The 13,804-nt window shown below is 58.3% G+C and overlaps 5 protein-coding genes across 5 annotated transcripts; 3 read left to right on the top strand and 2 right to left on the bottom strand.

Moving 5' to 3' along the window:
* Positions 1 to 1,182: 1,182 nt before the first annotated feature.
* Positions 1,183 to 3,088, top strand: P884DRAFT_207299 (uncharacterized protein; the record flags this gene model as incomplete). The annotated part of the gene is made up of 4 exons (XM_069438779.1): positions 1,183 to 1,811; positions 1,874 to 2,083; positions 2,137 to 2,399; positions 2,487 to 3,088. The coding sequence occupies 4 exons, from the start codon at positions 1,183 to 1,185 to the stop codon at positions 3,086 to 3,088; spliced, it is 1,704 nt and encodes a 567-aa protein (XP_069295264.1).
* A 495-nt stretch (positions 3,089 to 3,583) lies between these two features.
* P884DRAFT_180155 (uncharacterized protein) lies at positions 3,584 to 4,682 on the bottom strand (the record flags this gene model as incomplete). The annotated part of the gene is made up of 2 exons (XM_069437334.1): positions 3,584 to 4,402; positions 4,635 to 4,682. Coding segments are annotated over 2 exons (867 nt in total), but the record flags the coding sequence as incomplete, so codon positions are not given.
* Positions 4,683 to 5,971: 1,289 nt separating this feature from the next.
* P884DRAFT_229156 (uncharacterized protein) lies at positions 5,972 to 10,051 on the top strand. Its single transcript, XM_069439745.1, has 2 exons — positions 5,972 to 8,052; positions 8,112 to 10,051. Exons 1-2 carry the CDS (start codon positions 6,244 to 6,246, stop codon positions 9,744 to 9,746), a joined length of 3,444 nt encoding a protein of 1,147 aa, XP_069295262.1. The 5' UTR covers positions 5,972 to 6,243; the 3' UTR covers positions 9,747 to 10,051.
* A 432-nt stretch (positions 10,052 to 10,483) lies between these two features.
* On the top strand, positions 10,484 to 11,205 carry P884DRAFT_229154 (dolichol-phosphate mannosyltransferase subunit 3; the record flags this gene model as incomplete). Its single annotated transcript, XM_069439744.1, has 3 exons — positions 10,484 to 10,531; positions 10,636 to 10,704; positions 10,836 to 11,205. The coding sequence occupies 3 exons, from the start codon at positions 10,484 to 10,486 to the stop codon at positions 10,995 to 10,997; spliced, it is 279 nt and encodes a 92-aa protein (XP_069295261.1). The 3' UTR covers positions 10,998 to 11,205.
* A 95-nt stretch (positions 11,206 to 11,300) lies between these two features.
* On the bottom strand, positions 11,301 to 13,317 carry P884DRAFT_302042 (uncharacterized protein; the record flags this gene model as incomplete). The annotated part of the gene is made up of 2 exons (XM_069444906.1): positions 11,301 to 11,437; positions 11,529 to 13,317. The coding sequence occupies 2 exons, from the start codon at positions 13,315 to 13,317 to the stop codon at positions 11,301 to 11,303; spliced, it is 1,926 nt and encodes a 641-aa protein (XP_069295260.1).
* Between the last annotated feature and the right edge of the window lie 487 nt (positions 13,318 to 13,804).

Raw genomic sequence — 13,804 nt, 5'->3', positions numbered from 1 at the left:
ATGCCGTAGACTTTAAGCTCTTCGGTTCTAAACAGAGTCTCCATCAAACAGAGGCTGCGGCTGTTTTCGTCCCTTCTTTCTTCTTGTACTGCAGTACACGCAATTGGAGCTAATAGCCGTTGCCCCAACCAGATGTTGTTGTATTGGGAGGCTGCAATTAAATTACGGAACAATCGTGGTTAGAATGTCCGCAATTCTACACTTTTGGCTAAGACAGGAGCACTCATTCTGTTGCTGCTAATTCTCAGTGCTTGTGATCATCGACAGTGAGGCTATGTCGTATTTGGCACTATAGGTAGACCCTAACCCTCTTTACAAGGGCGTGGTGCCTGGCCAACCTGAGATCCGAGGCAGTTTCGGAGTCAACTTACGCGGATTTCGGACGCACCATCCTTGGCCGATTTCCGCGCAAGTTCTGCCCTTCAACTTTTTTGAGAGACGAAGATCAATTCGGCAGCCGCCCGCCCTCAAGGACCATCAACTGCCGTTCCCCACACCGCTCGCCTTCGACGCATACTTTGGCCCTGCGGGCTGCATCCCACCGCCGTCGGGCGTGCGCCTGACCAGCGTGCTGGTTTCTGCGTCACTCCTGCTCGAATCGTCAGCGCGCAGGCAACCCTAACCCCGACACACTTTCTCCGTCTTCTCGTTGCTCCTCTTGAAAGGGAGAAGGATGAATCCAGACGGCAGTGGAGCATCGAATGGCACCCCAGCGCCTTACGGGAGAGCATGTACAAACTGTGCTCGTGCAAAATGCAGGTGTATATACCGGTCGAATGGGGCCGGTTGTGAAAGGTATGAATCTGGTGTACCCAGCATGACATTTGCCCAGGATTGCCCATCCTCCCATTCCAATTCCGTTCCCCAGCAAGTAAACACGGCATTGGGGGCTTCTTCCAGTTTGGTTTAGCGTTTCGGTTGAATCTGCCGGGCTGCAGTCTCCATGCTGCCTATCCTGTCCCAGTCCCGCCAAGACGTGAACTATATGGCCCGGCTCCGGCTCGGATCCGAAATCCGCTTCCGGCTGTCATCCGGGCCGTGCCCATCCTCATCCGAACAAGCTCTGGCGTGCCCCTGATAGCCGTCATTGAGACTGCGCTGACAAAAGATAGATGCTACCGGCTGAGGAAGGAATGTGTCCCCTCAGTTACGGTCAGGAAACGCAATGGCAAGCGGGCCCATATGTCACGCACTGCCCAGCTTGAGGCCAAGATCGAGGACCTTGTCACGCTGCTCCGTCATCAGGCCGCCCCAGCGGTCAAGACGCCATCTCTGAGCAACACAGGGACAAACATCGGCACGAGTACGCCAACCTTGAGCACCCACTCAACCACCACCAGCCAGTCGGAGCAGGGTTCCTCCCATCCCACCCCTGCCCCTGGTCTGCCACTTACACGGCCAGACCGTGGCCCAGGGAAAGTTGATGCAGGACCATCATGCCGAAGCTCTCTCCCTGGGGACGTCGTGGGACCCCAAGCTCCCGCCCCCCCGGCCGCCTCGGCAGAGTCCCCGTCCATGCCATCCTGTGTCTATCAGCCAAACGCCACTGAGGCGGCCGAGCGCCTCATGACATTCCGCAAGTACATGCTCATATTTCTGCCATTCGTGCACCTGCCTGCGACCTTGACCTCTGAAAAACTCAGGGAATCGCATCCGTTCCTGTGGTTCAGCATCATGACCGTCACCTGCAGGAACGTGGATCGGCGGCTCGTCATGACTGAAGCGATCGAGAGGTTCGTCGCTCAGAGGGTAGTCGTTGACCATGAAAAGAGCATGGATCTCCTACTTGGGCTCCTTGCTATGTTGGGCTGGTAAGAACCGATCCTTCGTGGACCAGGATACGGCGGGCAGTGCTAACCCCTTCACAACTCAGGACCCATTATCACCTGAAGGGAGATAAGCCAAAACTTTCCGTCCTGGCGTCTCTCGCAAAGTCTCTGATTTACGACCTGGGCCTCAACAAGGGTCCATACGAGACTCTTATCTCGGCTCTCTTAAGAGCGCCGACCCATCACTCGTCTCCACGAGACAAGACCCTCGAAGAGCGGCGAGCGGTGCTCGCATGCTTTCTCCTCACTTCTCAGTTGGTGAAGAGTTCCCTTTTCCATACGAATTGATCAGCTGACATGGATGTAGGGTGGCATACACGATAAAGCGGCTGGAAGCGCTGACCTGGACTTCCCACATGGACGAGTGCCTTCAGGAGCTCTCCGAGCAGAGAGAATGGCAGGGCGACGATTTACTGGTGGCCCAGGTCAAGGTTCAGCTCATAGTCGAACGCTTGGCACGCAATATTTCCCAGTCCCCGGATGGCATTCCGCCAAGCTACGTCTTGTCTTCGCTTCGGACACAGCTTCAAGCTATCAAGGCTCAACTTCCACCTCACTTGCAACAGAACGGTATGCCCTTCCCCCACCCCTCTCTTCCTCCGATATGAGCAAAGAAAAAGATAAAACTTGTTTGCTCTTCTGACTAACCATGCCAAGACACCATCCTCTGTCACATTTTCTACGCCGAACTAGCGATCCACGATGTGGCCATGAACAAGCCAAAAGCGGGCCTTAGCGGGATCACGTCCGAAATGCAACGTTACGAAGCAATAGAGGGGTGCATCAGTGCTATCCAGGGCTGGTTCGATAGGCACTTTTCTATTCCCAGCTACGTCTACATCGGCATGACATTCACGTACTGGTGGAGCATGGCCCACTGTCTTCTCACGCTTTCCAAGATCTCGACCCTCAACGAGCCCGGATGGAATCGTGAGGCGGTGAGGAACAGGATCGACTTGCTTGCCGTGCTAGACCAGCTGGGGATAAGGTTCGATGAAGTTTCGGCACAGCTACAGCTTGAAACCGGGCCGACCGTGGAAGAAGACCCGTTCTCCAAGTTCGCCAAACTAGTCCGGACAATGAAGACCAACTGGGCACCAGAGGTAGCTCCGGCCCAACGCAATCCGGGCCCGAGCGCAACCACAATGACAGATGCCTTTCTCAACAACAGCGCGGAGGGAATAGGCATGTCATTCTTTCAGCCGAGCGAGTCGGAGACGTGGATTGCTGGCCTTTTCGACGTCAACTGGGACATCTGAGCTAGGCTACGGGTTTCGGTTCTGTGATGGAGCAGGATATAGCACGGATCGCAGTGGATTCATTATCCTTAATTTGTATCGACACTCTTGACCTCTGGCACGGCAAACGCCCCGCTCGATATGTACACACATCGCTCTTTATGATCAGTCAGCATGGCTGTGCCGTGTCGGAGAATGTTCTTCGATAACAATCATCACCGAGGTCACCTGAGGCGGCGGCGGCGGCGGTGGCGAAGCAACCAACTCGGGCACGCGCGGCCCTCCTCCCACATGCGCAACGCTGGAGAAGCTCACGGCGCGCGCTTTATTTCCCCCGGGGATCAAGAATGTTGGAAGATCAGGGATGCTCTGGTCGGGGTAATACGACGAGATTTGCGATCGCGATTGCGGGTACTGTCCCGGCGTCAGGAAGACACTACTCTCTGGCCGGTAGGGCGTCATTGGAGATACGGGCAGGACCGTACCCGGCGAAGAGCACGTCGTCAATGCGCTCACGGGTCGTGCCTCTCCCAGATCTCCCCCTGACCGAGACTGCTGGTGCCCCTGGTATTGCTGGGACTGCTGCGGCGGGTACTCCCCTGGTATGTCAAACCCCGGGTCGCCGGGCATCGTCCCTGCCGGTGGTATCCTAAATCCGGATTGCCCAATCTCTCTTCTGCTGCCACCTGAACCGGTGACTGCGCTACTTTCCCGTCCCTCCCCGAGATCATGCTCCTCCAGCCAGGGGGGCGGATAGTAACGTCCCTCGGCTGCGTCATATCCTATTTGCCCGCCAATACCACCGCCGCTCTCTGCCGGTGGAGGAACGACCGGCAGGTTCGGTCCTTGGCCCTGCACATCCTCCAGACCGCGCGGATAGTCAGCCGTGATGACGGCACCGCGGATTCCGCCTTGGCGCCGCCGCCATAGGAAAAAAGTAGCAGCGGTGATCAGAGCGGCGGACGCAACTGCCGCGGCTGTGATGCCTGCTGCCGCGCCGGCGGAGAGGCCCGTCCCGTGGTTTCCCTGCTCATCTTGGCTGTTGTTGATAGGGGGCTTAGTGGTAGTGGTGCTGGGAATGTCGATATCGCTGGGGAAACGGTCTATGCTGGTGGGAGCGTTCACGGTAGAGCTCCGGACCTCGGTGGGCTGCGCACCATCCTCTTTACCGTCTTGCTCATCGTCGCTGTTGCCGTTCTGTGTCGGCACTGGCTGATCCTCTTCGCTGGCATCGCTGCCTTGAACCATGGTCACGGTTATGATACGCCGCTCCGTTTCGACCTCGAAGCGGGCGGCGAGGATTAGAACATCACTGCTGCGGCGAGCGAGGTCTGGCTGGGACGGTTATCAGTACTGTGTGCGGACAAGGAGGAGACAGTGGGATGACGGGTGCTCACCGGTGTCGGTTTCGAGGTTGTTAGTTGGCCGGACGCCGCTCCTACGCCAGCCGTAGCTAAGGTCAGCAATGGCAACAGCGTCCTCGCTGACTTCATGGATCAGTTCCCCTTGCGTCTAGCTTGGGCGGTTGCTGCGGTTCTCACGACAGCATCAGTCTTTGCGGCTGCACCTCCTGGTGCTGGCGGTAATGTAATGATGAGGAACCCTTGATTTGGGTCCTATATACAATATTCTTTACAAAGGAGGCTAAAGCTAGAAGAATGGGCAACTGTGGGTGGAACAGGCAGCTAATTAACTGATAGAGTAAACGGTCATGGGTATGGTTTCTTCGTTTATACATCCTGGCTTCAAAAGAGGGCCGGTCATGGTTCAATTATTTGCCACAGGCCACAAGGACCGACCGACCGCTTGAGGGACTCAGGATTCTTCTCGACATATATGTACGCTAAGTGGGAATCAGTGAAATGTGCTGATCGATGTGTCAGCCCAGTTATGCTGGGGCCTCCATCTCCTTGCATGCCACTTGCCCATGCTGCAGTCGTGTCGGCAGTGGATGGATTATGTCCCGCATTCGGGAGGCGCATTGTATGGTACACAAGTTGAAACGCACACTCTTGGTCGGACCCGTATTCCTGTCTCAGTTATGGCCCCCGGCCGCCGCCGCTGGACGCCGGCCGGGTTCGTGGCCGGGTTGAATGGCCGGCCAGAGTGGGTCTCGGCAAGCCGGGCGAGGTCCGTTTGGTGGGGCAGAGGCCGGTTCCGGCACCTCAGCTCCTACTTGGGAAAGAACTGGGGAATAAGTCATAGGAACTGAGTAGAGAGCGCATACCTCTTTGCCTTCATTCACTTTCTTTTCCGCATTCAGAATGTATAGAGTACTACTACCTTAGCACGCCGTTACACTGTACATACATACATACATAGTGTAATCCGTACACCGAAACTCCACTTGTATTAATTCGATGCGTCGAGTTGGCCGCGCCCAGAAACGTCCAGGGGCAGCATGTTGATCACAGCGGCCAAAGTTATTCCGTAGTGCTGGAATCATTGGGCCCCCCCCCACCTGTGTTGCTTTTTTAAAAAGAAAACCTCGGAACCATTCTTAGTTGCCAGACCTCTGAATGCACCATACACACGCAGTAACCCGTACTACGTATATGCTATGAAGGCACAGTGTCGATTGTTTTTGAAGATTTCATTGGATGAACAGAAATGCGCGTATGCTGTTTGCGAGGGTTCAGGTTGACGCCAATCAGGTTGCGGAAGAAGGGGGAGCAGGTGTCAGGATGAAGCTGCAGGCAGGACAGCAACCGCAGCCCTGGGACGCGCTAGCGGGAACTAAGCGCGTCGAGCTTGGACCCATGCTCCTTTAGCGAGCTTCTCTGCCAAGCCCAGCGAGGTTGCGGCCGATCTGCAATTAACGGATATTGGGGGCAGTGCAGGTACCTGCCCTCCACTGCAATTTGGTTACGGCAGGGCCGGGGCTAAGCTAACTCTCTCTGTCAAGCCAGGGCACTTCCGCTCATTCCTCGCTTTAGTCTTCATTTTCCTCTTCTTCTTTTTCTTCTTGACACACAGAGTATTACCGCACAATCTTGGCTGTCGCATGTGGTCCCAAACAACTAGCCATTTCAGATTCGCCTGGTAGGCTGTTTGGGACTGGCGCGCAAGGAGTTGTCCAGTGTCCCGCTAAAACCTTTGTTACCTTGTCTCCTGAGGAAACCATCGGCCGAATATCGAACGACGAAACAGGGACGGGAAGCTGCGGAATTATAAGCATGGAGGAGACGCGCCCAAACAGGCCCAGCGGCACTCCCCGGCCGTCAAAGATCCCCGTCCAAACATCCAAACTCCCTGTTCCACGAACGAACTCGATTCGGACCTCTCCGTCACGCGAGAGCCTGAACAGCGCCAACGGGACGGGGCACCTGCGAAACCCAAAGCTCCGAACTACCCCTTCTCGCGACCAGCTAGCCCCCGCGCCCACCGCGACTGCAGTCCCTACAAACCGCTCTCAGCCGAGCACTGCGCCCCTGCGTGCCGTATCGTCGCCTCATAGCAGGGCGGGCGTCAATCAGGTCCCGGCTGGCAACGCGCGGGACCTCAGGCCGGGGCCGAACACAATAGGACAGGAAAGAGGAGGAACATACACCGTCGGCCACGCCGTCCGGTCAAGCTCGGCGACCACTGGATCGCTCCGCCGCCAATCCTCACAGCAATGGATTTCCGCAGGGACCATGCCAGAGGAAGAGCCTGGGTTGGGTGCATCTTCGACCATAATCGCTGAGGAGGATGCGAATGGGGGAACGAGCTCGGAATCTCCCTCCAAGCTGCGGCCGTCCTTGGTGGAAAGAACCGTGGAAACTCTCTCCCGCTTACCATCGTCGCCCTCCGTCAAAGGGAGAGGCGCGGCATCATTCTACGACGCTGCCGCCACGGGGCCGACCTCTCCCCTCGAAAGTCAGGGGCCTCGTTCAGAGTCGAACCCTCAGTCAGATGGATCCGGTGGGCAGCCAAGGAGTGCCAGTAGACCCGGTTCCAGTTCCGGCCTGGATGAGTCTATATCCGGCTTCCGTTCCCAGCTTGCCACCTCCGATAACCCGCTTTCGCCCGTCCAAGGCATCCCCCTTCGCAGCCGACGTAGTGTTCAGTCTCTCCAGATGTCTTCGGCAAAGACTACGTCGGTCAGGCAAGGACGAACATCGCTGTACGGGATGGGCCCATCTAACGCCACTGTGGCCCCTCGCGCGAGAACCCCTAGCCCGGGGAAAACGGGGCCTGAGCTCCCAGCGCCCAAGTCTGCCTCGAAAACACTGGCGCCCCGACCGCTCAACAAACGGCATTCTGTCAACGGCCTCGTCAAGAAACCAGCAGCCTCGGCACAGGCCAGGCCGGAGACAACCAGGAAGGCGTCCCTGGCCTCGCGGGGCTCATCTGCAACGTCGGGGGAAGGCAGCAGCAACCTTTCCAGCGCGTCGGTTGCGTCAGGAAGCACAGCTATCACTGCGGACTCGACGGAGCCCGGCCAGTCATACAAGAAAACCTCGGCAGCTTTGCGTGAGCAAATTGCGAAGGCAAGGGCCGCGAAGAAGGCCGCCTCTCAACAGAACGCCGCGGGCACCGCGGCCGGCTCCGAGGAACCCGCGTTTGTGCCGGCGGATGCCAGCCTTGACTTTGGCCTCTCTAACGATCCGTTCAACCAAAACCGCGATGATAAATCGCATGCCAAGGTACTGCGCAGCCGACTCGAGACTGCAAGGACAAGCGGCCGGCTCAACATCGCCGCGATGGGCTTGAAGGAGATCCCGGCCGAAGTGCTCAATATGTACAACCTCGAGTCCATCGGCCAGTCTGGCAGTGCCTGGGCCGAAAGTGTTGACCTTACCCGCTTCGTTGCCGCCGACAATGAGCTAGAAATGATCAGCGACTCGGTGTTTCCTGACGTCGACCCGCAGGAACTTGCCGAGGACGAGGACAGCCAAGGGAACATCTTTGCCGGATTGGAAACTCTCGACTTGCATGGAAACATTCTGGTCAACCTACCGATGGGCCTGAGGCGCCTTTCCTTCCTGACATCCCTCAACCTGGTACGGAGCTTTTTTGTTGTCTGTTCTGCCTAATATGTGGTGCTGACCCTTTGCCGTAGTCCTTGAATCGACTGTCAAACAGCTGCCTTGAGGTGATTTGCCAAGTAACCTCACTCAAGGACCTCAAGCTCGGAGGTAACCTTCTGTATGGTCCGCTTGATCCATGCTTCTCCAAACTCGTCAACCTCGAGATACTCGACCTCCACGGCAACAATCTCTCATCCTTACCCGCCGAGTTTGGCAACCTCTCCCGTCTCCGGATCCTCAATCTTAGCGAAAACGGCTTCGAAGAGTTGCCTTTTGATGTTTTGGCTGGCCTGCCGTTGAGAGAGCTGATTGCCCGCAAGAACCAGCTCAGTGGTACGCTGATCAAAGACGCTGTCGATGCTATGCCGACGCTTCAGGCGCTGGACGTCTCTTCGAACCAGTTGGCCCACTTGTGCTCGTGGGGAAGAAGCGTCAGGATGCCCGCCCTTCACCAACTCTGCATCTCGATGAACCGGCTGCAGGCGCTGCCTGATGTCAGCACTTGGACCAGCCTCGTCACCCTCGCGGCTGACGAAAACAGCATCAATGCCATCCCGGAAGGATTCACGAAGCTGGAGCAGCTGAGGTCTGTGGATTTTTCGAGCAACGACATCCGCGTCGTTCCGCCCGAGGTTGGACGAATGGAGAACCTCTCCAACCTCCGGTTGAGCGGCAATCCTCTTCGTGAAAAGAAATTTAGTACCATTAGCACTGAGGAGATGAAGTCGATTCTCGCGCAGCGGTTGGAGCCGGAGGCAGTGGAACATCAGGATAGGCCGGCGACTAACAGTCAGGACGAGTATTTTACCGCCGACGATTCGGTCATCAATACGGCTGCCGACAACCACGTCCATGAAGATGACGACAGCCGCTCCGACCTGGACCACTTTGCCACTCCGCCAACGTCGGCCCCGGCTTCCCCGGCCCGATCGCGCTCTCAGACGGCCACGTGGCCGGTCAAGTCCGGCGGCGTCCTCGACAGGTCCAACACCGAGTCCTCCTCCCTCCACCCAGTCATCTGCTCCAAGCTGGCCGCAACCCACAAGGTCTCCGAGATCCAGCTCCACCACAACCTCTTCACTAGCTTCCCCGAGTCCCTCACTTTCTTTGCCGCAACCCTCACTGCGCTCTCGCTCGCCCACAATCAGCTCGTCGGCGAAACCTACCTCGGCGGCGCCAGCGGCAATGAGTCCCTCGACCTCCCCGCTCTCAAGGAACTCAACCTCACCCACAATCACATCACCGGCCTCATCCCGTTGACAAGCCACCTGCGCGCCCCTCAGCTGCAGAAGCTCGACGTCTCGTTCAACCGCCTCGCCGCGCTGCCGCAGGGCACTCAGCTGCGCGACGCGTTTCCCAACCTGACGGTGCTTCTCGCGTCCAACAACCACCTCGTGGATTTGGATCCGGAGACGATCCGAGGCTTGAAGGTGGTAGATGCGTCTAACAACGATATTGCGCACCTGAATCCGCGGATCGGGTTGCTGGGCGGGAGCGGCGGGTTGGAGAGGCTGGACGTGAGCGGGAACCGGTTCCGCGTGCCCAGGTGGAATGTGCTGGAGCGCGGAACGGAGGCGACGCTTCGGTGGTTGAGGGGGCGGGTGCCGGTTGCGGAGATGGGGGCTTGGAAAGGTGAGAATGGAGAAGATGACGATGACGTGGATTGAATGATCTCCCGAAGGGGGGTTCCTAGACGGTTCCTCGTAGTTTCTCCTTGTACAATTCCCGGGCCGGTTGCTCTTAACCAGCTCAGCCATCCGGACCCCCCGCCTCCCCTTGGGTGTCTCTTTATAAAGCAACTCGTCCAGCGGTTCGCTGCTTGTATTCATTTCTTGATACCAACCTCTTGTAATGTAATGTATTTTTTTTTCTCTCTTTTCGTTCCCCGCCCAGCCCAACCGTGGCCTTGGGGGTTCGATTCGACGTTTCGCTTACTGTATCATTAGCTTAGGAAACGAGGGATGTATTGGCTGCTAGTGAGTTTAAAGCTGCTCTAGGCAAAGAAGAGTTGTCTAATAAGCCGAGTTGACATCGTTGTTCAACAATCCGAGCAACAGCCCAGCGGGCCCTTAACAACCCTAACCCTCTATGTACAACCCCTGAGACCATCCAGAACGCGCCACGCTCTGGGTCTGGCGATCTTGGCGTCAACATCCCAAAAAGTGTACATACCTGTCCTCGACAACTATCACATCACCGTGCTTCTAGCCAATTCACCCGCTGCGCATCTGTCTGTACGTCTTGTCTGTGCTCCTCTCCAGCCGACCGACTAAACAAGGCCATTCAGTCGGGGCTATTGCTCGCCTAACTGACCAGCCGCGAACAGGCGATTCAAGCCGTCGTGTCTCGTTACCTCGCTCTGATCCTCTATCCGTTCCGTGATCCCAGCAAAGAAGAAAGCACCATGACGCGCGCCCAGCAGACCATCTCCCTTGCGCTACTCGTGAGCTCGGTACGCTAGCCGCGGAAACAAGATGATGAAATTTGGAAACTTGGGAAAACAGAGCGGACAAAAAGTGCTGATCGCTACCGTGCGCAACCCCCCCTCCCGGGCAGTTCTACCTCTCCCTCTACCTCGGACTCTTCCCCCTCCCGCCCATCATCCAGGAAGCCATTGTACCCGTGGTACGTGACAGATTGCCTTTCTTTTTTTTTTTTCCTCCTTCTCCTCTCCCCTTTGAACCTCTTGCAGTGGGCACACGCATGAGACTGACATGGCGCGTCTTCTTCTTTTTTTTTTCGTCCTTTGGCCACAGCTGCCCTTCTGGTTCCTCGTCTCCTTCGGCGCCTGGTTGCTCTTCCGCCTCGGCTGGGGCCTGCTCACCTTCCGCGACACACCCGATGCCTACGCCGAGCTGATGGAGGAGATCAAGATGGCCAAGGCGGACCTGAGGGCCAAGGGCGTGGATGTCGATTAGGGGAAGTCACGATGTACACAAGTTGTCACGAACGAGGGCTTGAAACGGATGGGCGAGCGCCTACGATATTCCAGCTGTACAACAGATACTCCGGAAAAAAAAGGGATGCTTGATTACCACCGCTGGTTGAGCGGGTCGGGGAGTTGTGGTTCAGAGAGAGTTGGTATTTTATTGCGCACCATGCGAGCGCAAAAGAGTCAAGCTCGAGAGTACTGCTGTCCCCGGCAGGATTATTTGGCCTTCTCTGGCATAGCATTCCCTCCATTACCGCCCGGAGAGTTTTTGGGTTGTTCTCCACCGTCTTCAAGTCGCTCGCTGCTCCCCTGCTAGCAAGCAGACCACTGTCCGGACAGCATTGAGGGGATCCTCCCCCTCTTGAATCAGCTCATCAAACAGCTTTGGAAGGTCAGACAGCTGCCCTCTCTCGTCGTGCTTGTGCCCTACCGTTACGCATTAGTGGGGTCAGGAACGAGGGCGGAGCTTTTTTTTGTTTTTTTTTTTTGGGGGGGGGGGGGGTTCTTGGTCACTCACACTTGGCCGGCAACCCGACCAGCACCCCAATCTCGCTCTGTGCCTCTCCCGTCCAATCAAAGCCAATCCGCCACTGCACCCGTACCATCGATGTCTCTCCTCTTCCCCGGCCCTCTAACACGGGGACTTCCAGGTCAATGCACGTCCGCCCCATAAACGGCAACAGATCCGCCGTCCCGTATTTCTTCGTCGTCCCATCTACGCTCTCGCCCTCTTCGTCCTCCCCCTCTCTTCCCTCATCCTGATCCGCTTCTTCGTCTTCCTCCTCCTCCTCCTCCCCCTCCTCCCCTCCCCGCTCAACCCATCGTCTCCTCCTCCTCCTCCTCCTCATCCTTCTTCTCTGATTCCTTTGTCCCGCCATCTGCCCTGCCCTCATCCTGCGAACCATCTCCCCAAAGGCTTCCTTGCTGCCGCCAACCTCCCTCTCCAGCACGATCCACGCCTTCGCGCGCTGCACCGCCACGCGCAGCCACTCCCCCATGGCCCAGGTCAAGACGCTGACGTTGTTGTATAGCCCGCTGCTGCGCGGCGGCAGGTTCGCCCCGCCACTGCCGCCGTTTTCATTCTCACCCGCCCCTACGACCTTGTTGATGAACGGCCGCAGCTCCGCCTCGGCGGCCGGGTCGAGGCGGGGCACAGCGAGCGAGGCGACAGCCATCGTCTTGGTGTTGACCGTCATCTCGATGCGGGCCGCGAAGAGGCCGCGCGGCGAGGCGGACGATGCCGTGATGCTGTGCTGCTGCAGCAGGGGCGCATCCGCGGTGCCGTTGCCGCTGCCGCTCTCGGCGCGTGGCAGCGGCGAGACGTGGGCGGTGAAGGTCAGCGGGGTGAACACCTGGAGGTACGGGAGGGCCTCGGTGGCCGTCATGGGGAGGGGGTGGTGAGAGACGGGCGGGGGCAGTTCGCCGCCGGCGCCGCCGTCCTCTCCAGCTTGCGTCCGGCGCGGTGCCTGGGTTCGTCGGAGGGTCGGCGGCCCGGATGGGGAGGGCTTGCTGAACGGGAGGAAGGCGATGGGGTTGAGCGCCGAGGCGACCAAGTCCTCGATGGGGTCCGGTTTTGGCGCGCTGGTACCTGGCGGGAGAACATGGCGAGCGAGGAGGTCGAGGATCTCGTCCCCGTTGGCGGGAGGGGGCGGCTCGCGTCGGGAGAGGCGCGCCTGTCGGATGCGCTCGTTCTCTCTGCTTGCGATGTCCAGGTCTCGCTCGAGGCGGCTGATCTCGGCCAGCAACGAATCGCGCAGCCTCTTCTTCTCCGCGTCTGGGTCGGCCGGTTTCAGACCGCGTGACTCAGCGGGAGGCGGCGCGGGCTCCGTAAGGGCTGCCGTTCCAGCCTGAGCATTCTTGGCTGGCAGCGAGAAAGGGAGGGCGCCATTCGCGGACTTTCCCAGGCGGCGTATCGGCGACGGTTTGAGTGGCGAGGAACTCTTAAGCCTCTCGGCCAGTGCTCGGTTCCGCTTGGGTCGCCGCGAAGGTGTGTTGTGTATCCCGGAAGGAGGAGTGCTGACGACCGGGTCAGGATGTTGAGGGGTCGGGGGGAGCTCAGGCTCGGGATCGGCCACTTCGGGGAGGACCCCAGGAGGCACGCCGGGGTGCAGACGCGCGGAAATGGCCTTCAATAACTCGTCATCCTCCTCAGGGGCAGGCGGCGGAAGTGGTCTCGGTATTGGTCGCGTTGGGCTCTTCCTAGGACCCAGGCGTCTCGCAGGCGATCGCAGAACACTGTCCCTTTCCGATGCCGCTTGTCCTCCACCGTCGCGAGTCGCAGAGCGCAGCTCAAGTTGAGTCCTCATGGCCCGAGTCAAACCCCCCGTACTATCGGGCGTAGCCGCGCGCGAGGCAGAGGGAGGCGCATCTGGCGACGAGCGCGGTCGCCTTGGCTGGCTCTCTCGCCGTCGCAAGATGTCGGGATTGTACCGCTCAAGGCTTGCTCTTGTGGGAGAGGCAAAGGATGGCCGACTTGGCGAAGAAGTGGACGGCATCGGGGCGTCTCGTGGTGTTGCCGACTGTGCTTCTGCGTCTGGGTCAACGGCCACGGCGTTTCGAGGAGATGTTCGCCGCCTTTTGGGCGCGGGGGAGTCCATCGCGGCGCCAATTGGGTGGCCGATTATACGTTCATTATCGCGAGGCTATTCGGCGCGAAATATACTCGGTAACGCGTCGAAGTGGCAGTTGGGGGGATCTTTCCTAGAAGTAAGGAAGGCTGATGATGGTGTTGTTTTTGGGGGGGAAAGCTCGATGTTTTTGTTGCGTTGAGGGACAGTGCGCGGTGCAGGGCGA

Source organism: Thermothelomyces heterothallicus, assembly GCF_042370625.1.
Source record: "Thermothelomyces heterothallicus CBS 202.75 unplaced genomic scaffold P884_scaffold_23, whole genome shotgun sequence".
Classification (NCBI taxonomy): domain Eukaryota; kingdom Fungi; phylum Ascomycota; class Sordariomycetes; order Sordariales; family Chaetomiaceae; genus Thermothelomyces; species Thermothelomyces heterothallicus.
This window is presented reverse-complemented; position numbering and strand designations above follow the sequence as displayed.

What these genes read in the sequence shown, in the direction of transcription:
- P884DRAFT_229156 (XM_069439745.1), top strand. Translation starts at nt 6,244, where the DNA reads ATGGAGGAGACGCGCCCAAACAGGCCCAGCGGCACTCCCCGGCCGTCA. An exon ending in TCCTGACATCCCTCAACCTG is followed by an intron (nt 8,053 to 8,111) that starts GTACGGAGCTTT and finishes CCTTTGCCGTAG; the next exon opens with TCCTTGAATCGACTGTCAAA.